General features: G+C 40.6%; 1 protein-coding gene across 2 annotated transcripts in view; it reads left to right on the top strand.

The window, feature by feature from the left end:
• Positions 1 to 20,636, top strand: part of LOC120045630 (cGMP-dependent protein kinase 1-like) — a 151,589-nt gene that overhangs the window by 121,414 nt on the left and 9,539 nt on the right. For both annotated transcript variants that reach the window (XM_038990540.1, XM_038990539.1), the window contains exons 5-7: positions 8,509 to 8,572; positions 13,095 to 13,172; positions 13,616 to 13,710. In XM_038990540.1, coding sequence (XP_038846468.1) covers positions 8,509 to 8,572; positions 13,095 to 13,172; positions 13,616 to 13,710 — 237 coding nt within the window. The remainder of the gene's footprint in view (positions 1 to 8,508; positions 8,573 to 13,094; positions 13,173 to 13,615; positions 13,711 to 20,636) is intronic.

The raw sequence follows: 20,636 nt of genomic DNA, 5'->3' as shown, positions 1-20,636 counted from the left end.
AAACAAAAAAACATGCATTTTCTATTTTTAATGCATCATCTTTGAAATGCAAAAGAAAGGCCATATTTCGAGATAGGAAGCTGGTGATAATTTAGATGTTGTCAACAACAGGGCAGCAATGTGTGTGTGCAAAGTTTAAGACTGATACATTCAAGAATGAGAGAGCTACATCATATTTAGTATGAAGTCTCCCAGGTGTCCCTCACGAGTTTGCCCAAATGTACACAAGTGGCCTCCAAGTGGCCGAATTGGTCAATTGACACATTTTCAAGTACATAACTATAGAGAACATACAAAAATACTATAGTAATAAATGTTTTTAGTTTTAACACAAAGATGAAGGGGGCTGTACTTTCTAGTCACGTCCAGCTGAGGTCCTGACTGCCTTTCAGGTCGAAATGTTGGTGGAAGTAGCTCCACATCATCCTCTACCACAGCGTGCCAATGGTCTCCCTCTGTGGTGGTTGCCGATGGTGCACTGGCCCTCCTCCACTTCTGGGCTAGCCTCTTCACACCTCTAGATGGCCGGGCAGGGTTGGGTCAGAGACAGCAGCAGGGGTCAGACAGGAGGAACCAGTTCCTACATTTGAATGAGTGGGGGATGGAGGACTTGAATGTGGTGTCCTTGGAGTTGGTTCCCAGAGGTCATCTGAGTCAGTCTCTACCACTATTGAGGATTTCTAAAAATTCAGTTATAACTCAAGTTTACTATTACTTATTTTATTTAGCCTTTATTTTAGCAGGGGGTGAGCCCTGCATCAACAATTTTACGGATGAGCCCTGCATCAATACATCAAATACAAAACACATATCTATAAACATACAGTTGAAGTCAGAAGTTTACATACACCTTAGCCGAATACATTTAAACTCCGTTTTTCATTATTCCTGACATTTAATCCTAGTAAAAATTCCCTGTCTTCCCTGTCTTCATTTTAAGAATGTGAAATGTCAGAATAATAGTAGAGAGAATGATTTATTTCAGCTTTTATTTCTTTCATCACATTCCCAGTGGGTCAGAAGTTTACATACACTCAATTAGTATTTGGTAGCATTGCCTTTAAATTGTTTAACTTGGGTCAAACGTTTCAGGTAGCCTTCCACAAATGGAAGACCCATTTGCGACCAAGCTTTAACTTCCTGACTGATGTCTTGAGATATTGCTTCAATATATCCACATAATTTTTCTACCTCATGATGCCATCTATTTTGTGAATTGCACCAGTCCCTCTTGCAGCAAAGCACCCCCACAACATGATGCTGCCACCCCCGTGCTTCAAGGTTGGGATGGTATTCTTCGGCTTGCAAGCCTCCTCCCTTTTCCTCCAAACTTAATGATGGTCATTATGGCCAAACAGTTCTATTTTTGTTTCATCAGACCAGAGGACATTTCTCCAAAAAGTATGATCTTTGTCCCCATGTGCAGCTGCAAACCGTAGGCTGGCATTTTTTATGGCGGTTTTGGAGCAGTGGTTTCTTCCTTGCTGAGCGGCCTTTCAGGTTATGTCGATATAGGACTAATTTTACTGTAGATATAGATACTGTTGTACCTTTTTATTCCAGCATCTTCACACGGTCCTTTGCTGTTGTTCTGGGATTGATTTGCACTTTTCGCACCAAAGTACATTCATCTCTAGGAGACAGAACGCGTCTCCTTCCTGAGTGGTATGACGGTTGCGTGGTCCCATGGTGTTTATACTTGCGTACTATTGTTTGTACAGATGAATGTGGTACCTTCAGACGTTTGCAAATTGCTCCCAAGGATGAACCAGACTTGTGGTGGTCTACCATTTTTTTTTGAGGTCCTGGCTGATTTATTTTGATTTTCTCATGATCTCAAGCAAAGAGGCACTGAGTTTGAAGGTAGGCCTTGAAATACATCCACAGGTACACCTCCAATTGACTCAAATTATGTCAATTAGCCTACCAGAAGCTTATAAAGCCATGACATCATTTTCTGAATTTTTCCAAGCTGTTTAAAGGCACAGTCAACTTAAACTTCTGACCCACTGGAATTGTGATACAGTGAATTATAAGTGAAATAATCTGTCTGTAAACATTTGTTGGAAAATATCTTGTGTCATGCACAAAGTAGATGTCCTAACCGACCTGCCAAAACTATAGTTTGTTAACAAGAAATTTGTGGAGTGGTTAAAAAACAAGTTTAAATGACTCCAACCTAGGTGTAAGTAAACTTCCGACTTAAACTGTATATATATTATATAGAGTATGGGGAACACAAACACTATAATGAAATATGTGAACCAATAGGCAATAAAACACTCAAAACTACAGACACAGCATGTCATAGCCAACATAACATACACATAGGCTATACTAATACATCGTGTGCCTCAGGTATATACACTACCGTTCAAAGTTTGAGGTCACTTAGAAATGTCCTTGTTTTTGAAAGAAAAGCACCAAGAAGGCCAGCATCCCAGAGTCACCTTGATGTTGAGACTGGTGTTTTGTGGGTACTAATTAACTTCTCTAGGGTACGTGAGACGGTAGCGTCCCACCTCTTCAACAGCCTCTGAACCTGCAGGGCGCCAAATTCAAATACATAAATACTCATTATAAAAATTCAGAAAACAAAACATATTTTACATAGGTTTAAAGATTAACTTCTTGTGAATCCAACCACGGTGTCAGATTTAAAAAATGCTTTACGGCGAAAGCATACCTTACGATTATTTGAGAACATAGCCCAGCAGACAAATCATTACAAACAGTAACCAGCCAAGTAGAAGAGTTACACAAGTTAGAAATAGAGATACAATTAATCCCTTACCTTTGATGATCTTCATATGGTTGCACTCAGCAGACATTCATTTACTCAATAAATGTTCCTTTTGTTCGATAAAGTCTCTTTATATCCAAAAACCTCAGTTTTGTTTGCGCGTTTTCTTCAGTAATCCACAGGCTCAAACGCAGTCAAAACATGCAGACAAAAAATCCAAATTGTATCCGTAAAGTTCATAGAAACATGTCAAACGATGTTTATATTCAATCCTTAGGTTGTTTTTAGCCTAAATAATCGATAATATTTCAACCGGACAATAACGTCGTCAATATAAAAGGTAAACAAGAAAGGTACTCTCTCGGTCGCACGCATGAAAAAGCTCTGTGACACTTTAGGGTCCACTCATTCCGACTGCTCTTACTTCCTCATTTTTCAGAATACAAGCCTGAAACAATTTCTAAAGACTGTTGACATCTAGTGGAAGGCATAGGAACTGTAATTTGAGTCCTAAGTCAATGGATACTGTAATGGCATTGAATAGAAAACTACAAAACCAAAAAAAAACTACTTCCTGAATGGATTTTTCTCAGGTTTTCGCCTGCCAAATCAGTTCTGTTATACTCAGACACTATTTTAACAGTTTTGGAAACTTTAAAGTGTTTTCTATCCAAATCTACCAGTTAAATGCATATCATATCTTCTGGGCCCGAGTAGCAGGCAGTTTAATTTGGGCATGCTTTTCATCCAAAATTCCGAATGCTGCCCCCTACCCTAGAGACGTTAATGAAGCTGTCAGTTGAGGACTTGTGACGTGTCTGTTTCTCAAACTAGTACTTGTGCTCTTGCTCAGTTGTGCATCGGGGCCTCCCACTCCTCTTTCTATACTGGTTAGAGACAGTTTGCGCTGTTCTGTGAAGGGAGTAGTACGATAGGTGGTCATTGGACCAAGACACTGTCAATCCGCTCGTCTCATTGGTGCGTAATGAGGTCTGACCTTTAAATCAAATCAAATTGTATTTGTCACATGCGCCGAATACAACAGGTGTAGACCTTACAGTGAAATGCTTACTTACAAGCCCTATTTCACCAAATTTTTACAAGCATGTTAAATGTGTAGCCAGAGGGAAAATAAACTCTAGACCACCTTTATTCCACACACAGAGACAGACACGTACAAAGGTCTCCCTTGCCCTCCATTTGGCAAATCTGACCATAATTCTATCCTCCTGATTCCTGATTATAAGCAAAAACTAAAGCAGGAAGCACCAGTGACTAGATCAATAAAAAATTGGTCAGATGAAGCAGATGCTAAGCTACAGGACTGTTTTGCTAGCACGACTGGAATATGTTCTGGTTTTCTTCCGATGGCATTGAGTACACCACACACATCACTGGATTCATCAATAAGTACATGGATGACGATGTCCACACAGTGACTGTACGTACATACCCCAAGCAGAAGCCATGGATTATAGGCAACATCCGCACTGAGATACACTTTCAAGAGCAGGACTCTAACCCGGAAGCTTTAAGAAATCTCGATATGCCCTCAGACGAACCATCAAACAGACAAAGTGTCAATACAGTACTAAGATGGAATCATACTACACCGGCTCCGGCGCTCGTCGGATGTGGCAGGGCTTGCAAACCATTACAGACTACAAAGGGAAGCACAACCGAGAGCTGCCCACTGACACGAGCCTACCAGATGAGCTAAACTACTTCAATGTTCGCTTCGAGGCAAGTAACACTGAAACATGAATGAGAACATCAGCTGTTCCGGATGACTGTGATCATGCTCTACGTAGCCAATGTGAGTAAGACCTTTAACCCTTGAATACATTACACGTTTGCATTTCCTGCTGTACAGGAAAATTCTCAGCAACAAAAAGTTATCAAATTAAGATCCGACATCTGTAAGTCACATACAGTAAGTGCACCACGACATTGCTCTCTCTCTCTCACTCTGATGTGTGTGCATCTTGCTAGCTGTCACTCAAATGGTAAGGGGCTGAAGCTCATTGGCTAGAACTCAAATTGCAAGGGGGCTGGCCCGGCACAGCTTCCAGAAAAACAGTTGCTTTCAAACTAGGGATTTCGTGACTATTTGAGGTAAGACAGTAATTCTGCTAATAGATTATATGCATGTATGACCTACACATTGACATATCCAGCCCAAAGTGGGAGGTTTTAAAAATTCTTAGTAGTCGCCAAAGTTCCAGAGCATATCTTTAACAACTGACTCATAGAACAGCTAAATAAGTCTTCAGATATTTTTCCCTTCCACATCACTTAACACACAGACGATCTCTGCTAAACTTAATATCAAAATGTGTATCAGTCTCTCTGAAACTTCAGAACAATGTTTGCAATGTGTTTATAATTGTTACAAATAAACAAAGGATAAAAATATGTTTCAAATTAAACCTGAGATCACTGCATTTAAATATAAATTCAGTATAGGCAACATCCCAGTAGGCAAAATAGGTATAAAATAGATATTTTCCGGACGTTGAAATCAGGTTCATTTTCGGTTCTGAATTAAAGTTGAAGAGACATAACTTACAGATGTTAAAAATATACATATTTTTTTGGTAATTGATTCTATGGCCAAATTTCAATACATTCTCAATTAAGCATTCATATATTTTTTTATCCATTTAATATAGGAAAGAGGAGCCAACTGAAGATTGCAGCATATGCTATGTATTATTACTCCCATCTGTCACAAAAGCAACTTATGTTAGCTTTTTCAAAAGCTTTTAAACTAGCAGCGATGATATTCAAAGCAGTCCAATTATCATGACTCAGGATATGACCCAGATGCAGACACAGGAGGAAGGCAGTTTGGTTCTCAGAATATTTATTATTACAAAGGAGCAGGCAAAGGGCAGGTCGAGGGCAAGCAATGGTTCGTAATCCGAGTCAATCAGGAACAGAATGGCAGGCAGGCTCAGGACAGGCAGAAATGTCAGAACCGGGAAGACTAGGAAACAAAAACTTGGGAACAGGAGAAACAGGAAACACGCTGGTAAGACCTGACAAAACGACGAACTGGCAACAGACAAACAGAAAACGCAGGTATAAATACACAGGGGATAATGTGGAAAGTAGAAGACACCTGGTGGGAGGTGGTGACAAGCACAAGACAGGTGAAACAGATCAGGGTGTGACACTAATCAAGAATATAAACCAACAGACAACTTCAACTACAATAACATTCTCAGTAACAGGTGCATATATCTTTTTCTTGCTATTACCTTGATATGTTAATGTTGATCTACTTAGTTGAATGCACTGACTGTAAGTCTCTCTGGATAAGAGCGTCTGCTGAAAGACCAAAATGTAAATGTAAAAAACAAACATTTGCAAAATATACTGGGTATTATTCTAATGAGCTCTGTCCCTCAAAAGGTACAAATTTGAACGATTCATAGACGTCTTTGATCGGAAAAAAATAAAATTTAAAAATAATTTAAAAAAAGAATGTCCGTGGATGTTGAAATTAAGGTTGATCCAGACCACATAAAAAAAAATGACAGCCGGTCCGGACAGGACCAAAAAAAGACGTCCAAACGATATCTGCTTTGGTCCGTGCTTAATGAAATAGGCCTATATAGTTAAATCATATTGAAATCAATTTCATGCTCAATCAATTAAATACAATTTTGTCAATTGTGGGCTACTTTCTATAATTTTTGCCTCACAGTATTTCATAATGTGTATCAACATGTGCGCAATGATGTGCCAAGCCGCCTCAATATTTGTAGCCATATAGGTGATAAATGATATCTCTCTAGGAGCTGATCCGTCGCCAGTTTTGTGGAATAATTCTAATATAAAGGTAAGGTCAGAGAGCAGCACTGCCTTTCTTTTGATCCTATCAGTATCGACCCATTGTCCAATGACGCAATAACCAAACGTTCTCCATGGTTGGTGTTTTGGGAATTTGCATTGTTAACACTCATAAGCTTAAAGTAATTGCCCACTGTTTCCAGATTTCTATGAAATATGACCTGTAATTACTTACAATATGAGTGAAATAGTTTTCCTTCAAAAACAAATTAATATTAAAGGTGCACTATGCAGAAATCAGAAATTTCCTGGTTTCTAAGATTCTAATAGTTCACCTAATTTCAGTTTATGTGACAAAACAAGCATAGTGTAGAGAACAAGTATAGTGTAGAGAATCATTGTACCATCTAAACCGCTGTGAAATATATTTTCCATAACCCAAAATATTGTATTTTCAGCTGTTTGAAGCTGGTGTACAAAACGAAAGTTAAAGATGTAAAAACTAAACTTGAGAGGGAAGCATAGTAATAGCACCGATCTAGCGCTTCTTAGACTTGCTTTCAATGAGAATGACAGATCTATAACTCACATTTCTATGTGAATTTGATCAGGTAGCCCAAAAAGTTACATATTACCGCTTTAAGTATGTTAAAAAACAGCTTCTCTGTGTTGGAATGGTGTGGTCATACCCCAACAACAGAATGGTGTGGGCGTATATCGGCCATGAAAAATGGCCAGCCCATCCTTCTTTAGACCGCTGATAGGCCAGCCCATCCTTCTCAGGGAGATGACATCATGTTCTATGAGGAAATAGCAAGCATTTTTTAAACAGGCTGTTTGAGAAACACATTTCTGGTGTGTTTTTTTTGCTTTGGCTACAAATATGAGTATAGGACGAGTCAATAACATTATATGGATTTGAGTTAACAAAATATGAACTTTTAAAATTGAGATTTTCACTGGGCAGTTACTTTAGGTGCCATCACTATCGGCAAACCTGTCCCTGGCATGTCGGCTGCTTTTCATCATTGCCATTCAATTAGAGATTGATTACACCTGGGTAACCCAGATATCCATCCAATCAATTATCTTAATTGATCTATTAAGGGCCGGGAGGAGTGAAAATCAGCAGCACTCAAGATCAGACGGTTCACATTCACATCTAAGAAGACTGGGGGCTAAGCTATGTGCATGTACATCTTCACATACACACCATCCTATTCCACTGTAACAGTTTTTAACCTAACTTGCAAAGAACATGATAGAATTAAACATTTTATTACAACCCAATTAAGTTTTTAGATAGAGGACTATCCATAACACATGCTTTTTGTTTGCGCTGACTGTTTCATGGCTCGGTCACATTTCCCATAGTAATGAGCCATCTGACCAGCAATTTTCTGGCCGGGGTCCATGTAGGAAATTCTGCACCATGAGTCAGTGCTGAGGCGAGATGGTTCAGATTACTGTAATAAAGCATGGGAAATGAGAGGGGGGGGGAGATGGAGAAACAGAGAGATGATATGGGGAGATAAAGGCCTTTGTTCCAATGCCTGGGTTATTTGCTTTCTCCTCTGATAAGCATTGGTCCATTTTCTTTAGTCCATGACGATAACGAGCAAATAGGATTCAGAGGACTGCCAGGAAACGCACAGAACAAACATCCTTTTCAATGTCAGTCAGTGTGTGTGTGTGTGTGTGTGTGTGTGTATATACTGTACATACAGAATAGCAGTGTATTTATATAAAGTTTATTTCTGGAATATACATTATCCAAAATGATGTAAACTGAGAGAGCGTGATGAACAGAAACTCTTTTCAGGTTAACCTATTGACTATGTAGCTGCCGATATATCATTACGTTCAGATCAATGTGTCTATTAACGTCAACACCCTGTAATTTCCAATACATTGTGAATCTCTATTCTTCCTTCTACACTGACTTTCTGACTATTTTCTTCCTGCAGCGTTCCGACGTTTCATGAACTTCCGGAGGAGATTCTAAGCAAGCTCGCTGATGTCCTTGAAGAGGTAGGTCCTCTGTTGAAAGGCTGTGATGTACACAAAGGTGTTTGCCAAGGCTACACATTTCTATGGAGACAACAGTGTGTTACTTGAATGGAGAATAAATAACTATAGTTGGGGATGATGTTCTCACTATGCTCGAGTCAGGTTTGAGAGTTCTGAACAACTAGGTATTCTGGATGCATGATATGATGTTGATATACTGCATATGATAAAATGTACTTTATTGTCCATTTACATGGAAAATCCTTCTGTGATGTCAACATACAAAAACCAAACACAATACAATATATTACATGCATTACGAAAACTGTAATGTTAGTACACAAGTCACACATTTACATTTCCACATATTCAGTCTCTGCAGCCTATTGTCCGACCATGTATTGGGCCTGCATCTGTCGTATGTCCCACTGTTCAGCCGCCCGATGGCTGATGTAATGAAACTTGACTTGCTCCTATCCTTACTGAACATTCTCCTTCCGGAGGGCAGCAGCTGAAAACATTGGGCAAGATTGTGTGTGGGGTCCTCTATGATGCGTTTGGCCTTGTCCCTTGCCTGTTTATCATAGAGCCACAGAAGCCCCCTGCACTGCAGCCCGCAGAGCTTGGACCCCAGGTTCACAGTCCGCCTGAGGATATCATTATTAGCCACTGACAGCCCACCGTAGCAGACCAGGAAACAGAAAGTCAGCACACTCTCTATATGGCAGGTGTAGTAGTTGGAGAGTATCTGGGTGTTGACATTCAGTTGTCTCAGTCTGTGCAGGAGGTAGAGTCGTTGTTGGCATATTTTATTGATGTTGTGAGTGTTGGCATTAAAAGAGAGTGTGCTGTCCATAATGGTTCCCAGGTACTTAAAACTCCCCACTCTCTATGGCTGTTCACCCCCCAGGACTAGGTGGTTCACTGGGTCTGCCTTCCTCCAGAAATCAATGAGCATAAATTGTCTTTTGTTGATGTTGAGTAGAGGTAGATGTTATTGCACCAGTCATGAACCCTGTTTACTTCTGTTTGAAAATGCAGTGTGTCAGGGCCTCCCGAGTGGCGCAGAGGTCTAAGGCACTGCATTGCAGTGCTTGAGGTGTCACTACAGACCCGAGTTCGATCCCAGACTGTGTCACAGCCAGCCGTTACCGGGAGACCCATGAGGCGGTGCACAATTGGCCCAGCATCATCTGGGTTAGGGGAGGGTTTGGGATTTCCTTGTCCCATCACACTCTAGCAACTCCTTGTGGCAGGCCGGGTGCCTGCATGCTGACACATTGGTGCGGCTGGCTTATGGGTTAAGCGAGCAGTGTGTCAAGAAGCAGTGCGGCTTGTGTTGTGTTTCGGAGGAAGCATGACTCTCGACCTTCGCCTCTCCTGAGTCTGTAGGGGAGTTGCAGCGATGGGACAAGACTGTAACTACCAATTGGATATAATGAAATTGGGGAGAAAAAAGGGGTAAAAGTACACCCCGAAAATATGCATTGTGTGTCATAACACTGCACTAGCCATATCCACCCGCCCACCGCCTAGTACTGCCTCTCAGGAACCTTGTTGCATTACTCTCTTTGCACTCTTCACGGTACTACTGGACTGTTATTGCTTTGCAAAGTCTGATTAAGTACATTATTCAGTGGTACATGTCTACCTCGGTAACCTCATTGCTGCTATCCCAGTATTTCAGTTGCATGCCTCCTTGCACTTTCAATTTGCCCATTTATACTTGCCATTTGCCTTCATTGCACATGTATACATCCCACTTAATAATATACATTGTACTTAAATGTATCTCTGGTAAATTTTTTGTACTCTTTTATATGCACTTCTGGTCTAATGCTAACTGCATTTCGTTGTACTGTACTTGTACTTGTTCAATGACAATAAAGTTTAATCTAATCTAATAATGCAACAACACATACAATTGAAATGGAATTCAAATTCTTGAAAGAGTCATTTAAATTCTTGAAGGATTCTCTTTGTTCAAATACTTCAGATCATCACTTCTTCGTCAGAGTGATTTTTATACCTGTTCTCTGGCTTTATCTGTATTGCTCATATTATCACAAACAAATTACTAGGGTAGTGAATTGATGACAGCTTCAGCTGTAAGCTAGCAAGGAAAGCAACCGGTATCTTCTTGCAGTGTAAAGTGTTCTAGCCTGTAATGGAGATTGTTTTGCAAACAGTAATTAACAGCTGCAACATTTCAACATGCCATGTTGTGTTATTCAAGTGTGTTAACTTCTGTGCAGCATGAGGGGTGAGCTAACATGATGCAGCCCAGACTCCCAGTGAGTGAAGTGTTTCCTCAGGACAGGCTTGAGCTAGCAATGAGTAAGTGGGGGCAGGCATGGTGCTCTCGTGCTATAAGGGGACATCAGATGCGCTGATAGGCAGACTTGATCCTCTCTCAATCAGTAGACAACGTGAGACACATTTTATAGAAGTTCCGAAAGTGTTGGTATATCGTGCAATGCGAGTTCATTTCAGCTATAATGTTTTGGTAACACTTTATTCGGATAGTCCATCTGTAGATGCTTTAGTAGCATTTCAACTAACTATCTACTAACCCTAGTTCTAACATTAACCCTTATCCTAACCCTAAACTTAATCCTTACCCTAGCATTAACCCTAACCTTAACCCTTACCATAACCCTTATTCTAAACCTAACCCTAACTCTAAATGTAACCTCAGTAAGCAGTTGCTTATCAACAAAAGTACTTGTTACCTTTTGAGTACGTAGCGGGACCAAAAAATTGTCCAATTCACACACTTATCAAGAGAACATCCCTGGTCAACTCTACTGCCTCTGATCTGGCGGAATCACTAAACACAAATGATTTGTTTGTACATTATGTCGGAGTGTTGGAGTGTGCCGCTGGCTATCCATATATAGAAATAATACAAAAATGGTGCCGTATGGTTTGCTTAATATAAGGAATTTTTAATTAGTTATACTTTTACTTTTACAATTGATACTTAAGTATGTTTTAGCAATTACATTTACTTTTGATACTTAAATATATTTAAAACCAAATACTTAAAACTTTTACTCAAGTAGTATTTTACTGGGTGACTTTTCTATTAAGGTATCTTTACCTTTACTCAAGTATGACAATTGGGTACTACCGTGGTAAAATAAAACAATGGGCTAAAAAAGAACAAACCATCTGACCAACGTTTGGGACATACACTGACTGTCAAACACAATCAAAAACAACGATAATAACATGTTAACAACATGTTTGTGAGCGCCCCTCTGCGTCATTCAATACTCTTTTGTGTTCACCATAGTACTGTCAATCAGGTGCGGTCATCTTTCTCTCTCTCTCACTCTCTCTCTCTCTCTCTCTCTGACTCTCTCTCTCGTTCCACTCTGACTCTCTCTCTCGTTCCTCTCTGACTTTCTCTCTCGTTCCACTCTGACTCTCTCTCTCGTTCCACTCTGACTCTCTCTCTCGTTCCTCTCTGACTCTCTCTCTCGTTCCACTCTGACTCTCTCTCTCGTTCCACTCTGACTCCCTCATACAGATAACATACAGAGTCACTGCCATGGACTAAAGTACATAAAATAGTATAATTTGAAAGAGGAAATACACAAGGGTATTGTGTATTTTGTGACTGAGGAAAATGTCTCTATTTTCTTGTGTAAATCAAAACAAATCAAATTTTATTAGACACGTGTCAAGTGTCAGTTGTGCAGAGGTGAGGACGGAGTCAGGCGCAGGACACAGAACTGAGTAAAATAACGTACTTAACTCTGAAAAAATAAACAGCCAATAAATCCACGCAGGGGTAACAAACCCTAACACAAAAGACTAACACAAAACCAGGAACAATCACGCACAAAGATAATGAGAACCAGAGGGTTAAATAGGGAAATAATAATAACGTAATGGGAACCAGGTGTATACAATCAAGACATAACAAATGGAAACAGAGACGTGGATCGGTGGCAGCTAGAAAGCCGGTGACGACGGCTGCCGAACGCCGCCCGAACAAGGAGAGGCACCGACTTTGGCGGAAGTCGTGACAATCTGGTAAATGGTGTCACCATAGTCAAGGACTGGCAGGAAAGTTGACTGTACAATCTGCTTCCTGCTATTTCTAAGAAAGAAGCCCTCTATAAATTGTTGCTTTTTAACTAGCACATCCGTATGTTTCTTAAACATTAAATCTTTGTCAATCCAATTGCCCAGATATTTATAGACAGGAACCCGATCGATGGGAGAACCATCCAATTAATAAATACATAGTCCATCTGAAACATTTTGGTGAGAATTAGAGAACAATGTATTTAGTGTTGCCCGCAAATACAAGTTTTAAACCAACCTAGGCTTTCTGTAAGGCAACAAGATCAGATTGAAGCTCTAACATAACTAAGATCCAATCCAGAGGAAAAACATTTTCACCAAGGCAAGGTGTCCAAAGTGTCTCACCCATGGGGCGATAGGGTGTATTAGACAGAGGGAGTTGAGAGAGGTGTCTCGGTGACTCATCCTTCTCATTTCTCTTCCCCTCTCTCCTCTTTCATTACAGACACACTATGAGGATGGAGAGTACATCATAAGACAGGGAGCCACAGGAGACACCTTCTTTATCATCAGTAAGGGAATGGTGAGACCATCATCATCCTCATTGTTATCATTGTCATTATTATTAAGACCATCTTTAATGAAAAACATGGGTTGTCACTGCTACGATCATCATCATCATTAACATAATTAGAAAGCAAATCATCAGACACCGTAATATTGATCAACCAGTCAGGTGTTGTGTGGTCTGGTGCAGTACTGAAAGTGGTTAGAGATGGTGGTAGAGATCCAGAGCTCTCAGCAAGACATGTCACCTTCTGTCCCAGCCAAGGAGCCAAATAAGGTCAACAACTCACCCTATTCAAATTATCAAGATGTACTGTATCTGTCTGTCTCAACTAGTAGAACAAACGGCTGAGATTGATGGCTGAGATTGAGTCTGTCCCATAGGTTCCTTCTCTCAGAATGTGTGATTGCTCACTCCCCCTCATGGATTTAAACTGGTACCCCCACCCCTGTGTCCAGGTGAATATGACCAGGGAAGACAAGTCCAACGGGGATCCTGTCTACCTCCGCAGCATGGGGAAAGGAGACTGGTTTGGAGAGAAGGCCCTGCAGGGGTAAGACTGATAACCCCTCTACCTGCACCTCTCTCTCCCTCTCCTTGCCCTCCTCTCTTCTCTATCTTTCTCTTTACCTCCCTCCCTCTCTTTCCTTAATCTATCTTTCTTTCTCTCTCTACCTCTACCCTCTGTCGCTCCCTTTCAATCTCTTTCCCTCTTCCCCTTTCTCCTTGACAGCTGCTCTGTGGCAATGAATGCTAAGAGATGTATTATTTCAGAATTGTGACTAGAATGCATGTTGTGTGCATTCTCCGCATTAACCACATGCATCTCATGGATCTCCCTCCTGACACAATTTGAAGTGCCTTGAGAACCAAATCTATTGGCACCCTTGCACTATTGGCACCCTCTGTTTTTTTCAGAATGTTCTGTTTTTTCTTTTCAAAACTAGTTGAATGGCATTTTTACTCTAGGCACATGTAACTTACCACAGGTAAGTTAAATGAGAATCATTGCCTCCAACCAAATTAATTAGAATTTTGAATATTTTGTTCTTGATCCTGTAGAGTTGTAAACACCAAAAGTGTTCAATTTAATCTTATTTTAGAATAAATAAATAGTGAAATAGTGAATTGCAAACAAAAATGCACCGACTCTTTTGCACTGCTGCTATGCACACTCACTGGACTCTACCCACACACTCAAACATCCTACACTGACACTCCAACACACACACACACACACACACACACACACACACACACACACACACACACACACACACACACACACACACACACACACACACACACACACACACACACACGCTCACAAACACAAAACTTTGCCTTAATGACAGCTTTGCAGACTCTTGGAATTTTCTCAACCAGCTTCATGAAGTAGTCACCTGGATGCGTTTGAGCCAGTCATTTGTTTTGTGACCAAGTCCATATTATGGCAAGAATAGCTCAAATAAGGAAAGGGAAACGACAATCCATCATTACTTTAAGACATGAAGATCAGTCAATCCAAAAGATTTCAAGAACTTTAAATGTTTCTCAAAGTGCAGTCACAAAAACCATCAAGCGCTATGATGAAACAGGCTCTCATGAGGACCACCACAGAAAATGAAGACCCAGAGTTACCTCTGCTGCAGAGGATAAGTTTATTAGAGTTTACCAGCTTCAGAAATAGGCAATTAACTACACCTCAGATTGCAGCCCAAATAAATGCTTCACAGAGTTCAAGTAACAGACACATCTCAACATCAACTGTTCAGAGGAGACTGTGTGAAACCAATACTAAAGGACACCAATAAGAAGAAGAGACTTGCTTGGGCCAAAAAACATGAGCAATGGACATTAGACTGGTGGAAATCTGTCCTTTGTTCTGATGAATCCAAATTTGAGATTTTTGGTCCCAACCGTTGTGTCTTTGTGAGAAGCAGAGTAGGTGAACGGATGATCTCCACGTGTGTGGTTCCCACCGTGATGCATGGAGGAGGAGGAGTGATGGTGTGGGGGTGCTTAGCTGGTGACACCGTCTGTGTTTTATTTAGAATTCAAGGCACACTTGACTAACATGGCTACCACAGCATTCTGCAGCGATATGCCATCCCATATGGTTTGCGCTTAGGGGGACTATCATTTGTTTTTCAACAGCACAATGACCCAAAACACACCTCCAGTCTGTGTAAGGGCTATTTGACCAAGAAGGAGAGTGCTGAGTGCTGCATCAGATGTCCTGGCCTCCACAGTCACCCAACCTCAACCCAATTGAGATGTTTGGGATGAGTTGGAACACAGGGTGAAGGAAAAGCAGCCAACAAGTGCTCAACATATGTGGGAACTCCTTCATGACTGTTGGAAAAGCATTCCAGGTGACTACCTCATCAAGCTGGTTGAGAGAATGTCAAGAGTGTGCAAAGCTGTCATCAAGTCAAAGGGTGGCTACTTTGAAGATTCTAAAATCTAAATTATATTTTGATTTGTTGTAACGGCCGTTGTAAGGAGGAGACCAAGGTGCAGCGTGGTATACGTACATTCTTCTTTATTCTAAGAATGAACACTGAACAAAACTAACAAAATAACAAAACGAACCATGAAGCTATACAAATTAGTGCTGAACAGGCAACTACACATAGACAAGAACCCACGAACACAAAAGGGAAAATGGCTACCTAAATATGATCCCCAATCAGAGACAACGATAAACAGCTGCCTCTGATTGGGAACCATATCAGGCCACCATAAACCTACACATCACCTAGACCTACATAACCTAGGCTTACAAAAACCCTAGACAATACCAAACTAGCATACCCACCCTAGTCACACCCTGACCTAACCAAAATAATTAAGAAAACATAGATAACTAAGGTGAGGGCGTGACATTTGTTTAACTCTTTTTTGGTTACTGCATGATTCATATGTGTTATTTCATAGTTTTGATGTCTTCACTATTATTCTACAATGTATAAAATAGTCAAAATATAGAAAAACCCAGGAATGAGTAGTTGTGTCCAAACTTTTGACTGGTATTGTATATTTGACCTTACTGCTATTAGCCCATACAAATGCATTTAATAGTAGATTCACTACATGGAACAACAGAGAGTCCGCCAAAAAAATCTAAACGAAGTTTGTTCTGTAGTGTGTGTCCTATATCTGAGAGATATTAGAAAGATTGTGGTTGTTAAATCAAATTAGGAGAGACAAACTTATCACACAAGTCAGAGTTATACTTAAAAAAATGTTTTATTAACCTATCAACCTTTCTAGGACACACGTTCCGCTAGCGGAACCCCCCCACAACATTCCGCTGAAAAGGCAGCGCGGGAAATTAAAAAATATTCTTTAGAAATACAGTATGTAGCTTTCACACATTAACAAGTCCAATACAGCAAATGAAAGATAAACATCTTGTTAATCTACCCATCGTGTCCGATTTAAAAAATGCTTTACAGCGAAAACACAACATATGATTATGTTAGATCACCACCAAGTTCAAAAAACACACAGCCATTTTTCCAGCCAAAGATAGGAGTCACAAAAACAGAAATAGAGATAAAATTAATCACTAACCTTTGATGATCTTCATCAAATGACACTCATAGGACATCATGATGTCCTATGAGATGACACTCATAGGACATCATGTTACACAATACATGTATTTTTTGTTCGATAATGTGCATATTTATATCCAAAAATCTTAGTTTACATTGGCGCCATGTTCAGAAATGCCTCCAAAATATTCGGAGAAATTGCAGAGAGCTACATCTAATAACAGAAATACTCATCATACACTTTGATGAAAGATACATGTTTTACATAGAATTAAAGATACACTTGTTCTTAATGCAACCGCTGTGTCAGATTTAAAAAAAAACTTTTACGGAAAAAGCCCACCATGCAATAATCTGAGACGGCGCTCAGATAAAAACAACATTTCTCCGCCATGTTGGAGTCAACAGAAATACGAAATTACATCATAAATATTCCCTTACCTTTGATAATCTTCATCAGAATGCACTCCCAGGAATCCTAGTTCGACAATAAATTGTTGTTTTGTTCGATAATGTAATTTATTTATGTCCAAGTAGCTACTTTTGCTAGCGCGTTTGTACACATATCCAAACGCTCGTGCAAGTCACGCATAACGTCGGATGAAAACTTCAAAAAGTTATATCACAGGTCGAATAAACTTGTCAAACTAAGTAGAGAATCAATCTTCAGGATGTTGTTATCATATATATCCAAGGAAGGAATGCTCCGGTTCCTCCAGTATCGAAGGAATGCTCCGGTTGGAACGTTATTGGATATATATGATATATCCAATAACGTTCCAACCGGAGCATTCCTTCGTGTCTGTATAAGTTATGGAACGCAAGGCGATATCATGTGGAATGCACGTGACCAGGAACTGGCAATCTGCCAGACCACTTACTCATTCCACTCTCATCCGGCCCCACAACACAGTATAAACTTCATTCAACGTTCTACCGACTGTTGACATCTAGTGGAAGTCGTAGGAAGTGCAAACAAATCCATATCTTCCTGGGATTTGAATAGGCGATGAGTTGAAAAACAACCAGCCTCAGAATTTCCACTTCCTATTTGGAAGTTTGCTGCCATATGAGTTCTGTTATACTCACAGACATAATTCAAACAGTTTTAGAAACTTCAGAGTGTTTTCTATCCAATAGTAATAATATTAATAATAATAATATGCATATATTAGCATCTGGGACAGAGTAGGAGGCAGTTCACTATGGGCACGCAATTAATCCAAAGTGAAAATGCTGCCCACTATCCCTAAAAAGTTAATAAGGGAGCAGGTCACTACAACACACACATATAAAGTGAATCGATTGAGTGCTCTATGATAATGATGGCTGGTTGACGAATCACCCTCAGATGATTTGTTGAGACCCCTGAGACAAAGGTACAAAGGTCTTTTATATCCAAGATACTCCCCCTTCAGTCTTCATGACAAACAACAGATGTATGGAATGGGTCCCAAGGTTAAGATTTGTATGAAAGATAGACAGTATCTGCTGTAAAAACTGTTCTCATTGTGTAGAGACCAGGGTCTGGGCCCAGGATTCATCTCTCCCTGGTACCTTATAGAACAGAAACATTAACTCATGCTATGGAATGCGGTCTCTTTAGGTTTATCACCCAAAGACATCATAAATCTTCTGTCAGTGTTAAATCTCCCAGTGGCCCATCCTCAGTAGAACATACACAGATGAGTGTTCTAACAACCCCTTATTGGGTTGAATAAAACAACCATTTGATGTAATAACAGTATTATAACATAGTCTTGTAATTTCTCTCAGAAGATCAGGAGTTTTTTTGTTGTTGTTTTTTTTTACATGTATTGAAACCCTTATTTTTGGAACTAAACCATCTCCAGATATACTTCCATTCACTAGTACCAGGGGACCTTCAGACGACTCGTGTGAGGCCTGTGGCGTCCTAGAGCAAAACAACTGACATGTACGTGTTCGTAAGAGTCTCACCTTTCCACATATTAGTGTGTTGCGCAAACTGTTTGGATGCTACAGACAGAAGTTGGCAGATTGACTGTACCGGCTTCAGACGAGTCCCAAGAGGTAGAGACATGGAGAACACCATCGTGTTCGTGAGAGTCTCATCTTTACATAGAGGGGTCAGAATAATTTGTAGGCCAAACCGTTCGGACGTTACAGATGATTTTGTGAGAAGACACATTTTCGGGATGTTTCATGATCTGAAAAACACTACTTTAGTTCTGTCACCTTTCACCGCAGAGTGCGACATCGGCGGATGCGGTGGATTGAGTGAAAAATACATTTGATTTGATACTATAACCTAGGAAGAGAGTGTATCATGTACATTCATCTCGTTGGTAGATGTTCTAGGAAAAGGGAAAAACTTTCCTACCATTGTGAGGTAGATTCATCAACAGTTCAGACAATGTGTTCTATGCTGCACCATTCTGTCCTTCCTTCGGGGGAGTGTGTGTGTGTGTGTGTGTGTGTGTGTGTGTGTGTGTGTGTGTGTGTGTGTGTGTGTGTGTGTGTGTGTGTGTGTGTGTGTGTGTGTGTGTGTGTGTGTGTGTGTGTGTGTGTGTGTGTGTGTGTGTGTGTGTGTGTGTGTGTGTGTGTGTGTGTGTGTGTGTGTGTATTCATGTGTGTGGGTTGATTGGAGGGTCAGTAGAGGATGAGAGATTTTTAAAGAGTGTGATGTTGTTGACAGAAAATGGAAACAATTTGATTGTTGCTGGTCTGTATCCCACCCCAGTCTGTATTTCCATAAACCCCTCCTTGGGACACCAGAGCACCATCCAATTACCAGTTGAATTAAAACGTTCAAATGTAAATGAACACCGCCGGCCGGCTCTCTGCTGTGCTGCTCTAAAGGACATTTCAGAAACATGCAGCTGCTCTCTCTCTCTGTCTTTCTCTCTCTCTCCCTCTCCCTCTCTCTCTCTCTCTCTCTCTCTCTCGCTCTGTGTCCCTCTCTCGCTCTTTGTTTACAAGCAAATGTGAAGGTGCAAATACATTATTTGCAGAGGTTAACAGACAGCAGAAATTGTTTTACAACTACTATTGTCAGTATCAACAATTTGACAGGAACAAAATAAATTAACGGGATCCACTAAGGTCCACGATTTCTATCCCACCCACTAGGCTGTATTGGGTTGTTGGTGTCATAATGAAAGGGAATCACCATGTGTGTAAATAATACATTTTTTTATGAGGAAAATTAGCGCAGCTGGCAGCTTAGTCTCTGTGTGTTTGTAGTAGTTAGGGTAAAGGGCTCTGTTCATTGTCTGAGATAGAAAGCAATAAGGAACTCACAGGGATATAATGTGTGTGTGTCCATTTTTTTTTCAACATGGAAAAGGAAAAATAAACGTACCCTGTCCTTTTGAGACAGGTGTATCTGCCAAAACACTGTTGACAACAGTAGCACAATGGCATAGGGTCTACATTTGGCACATAGTCACAATTCACACTGAGCAGGTGTTTACTATTGCAAGTACTAGTATGTACCACTCAGGGACTGGATTTAGTTCACTTAATACCCCCCTTCAGCCTCCCTCCTCCACATGCCTTGTGCGTGCCCATGTGAGAAAAGCCCCTCTCTCTTTACCCCATATTTACCCCAGCACTCCGAAATGATTGGCTCTTCTCTTTTCTTCTCCTCTCCTCTCCTCTCTTTTCCACTGGAGAAACCCTTTCGTTTCCAGCAGCTGTGACCTTTTCAGATAGGGCGTGTGTGTGTGTGTGTGTGTGTGTGTGTGTGTGTGTGTGTGTGTGTGTGTGTGTGTGTGCGTGCGTGCGTGCGTGCGTGCGTGCGTGCGTGCGTGCGTGCGTGCGTGCGTGCGTGCGTGCGTGCGTGCGTGCGTGCGTATGTGTATGTTTGGAAAGTGGGTGGTGGTGTATAAGGATGCTGGATGGCATGAGAAGGACTTGTCACCTTGGTCCATGT

This window comes from Salvelinus namaycush, chromosome 4 (genome assembly GCF_016432855.1).
Source record: "Salvelinus namaycush isolate Seneca chromosome 4, SaNama_1.0, whole genome shotgun sequence".
Classification (NCBI taxonomy): Eukaryota; Metazoa; Chordata; class Actinopteri; order Salmoniformes; family Salmonidae; genus Salvelinus; species Salvelinus namaycush.
The sequence above is the reverse complement of the archived record's forward strand: the minus strand, read 5'-3'. Positions and strand labels throughout refer to the sequence as shown.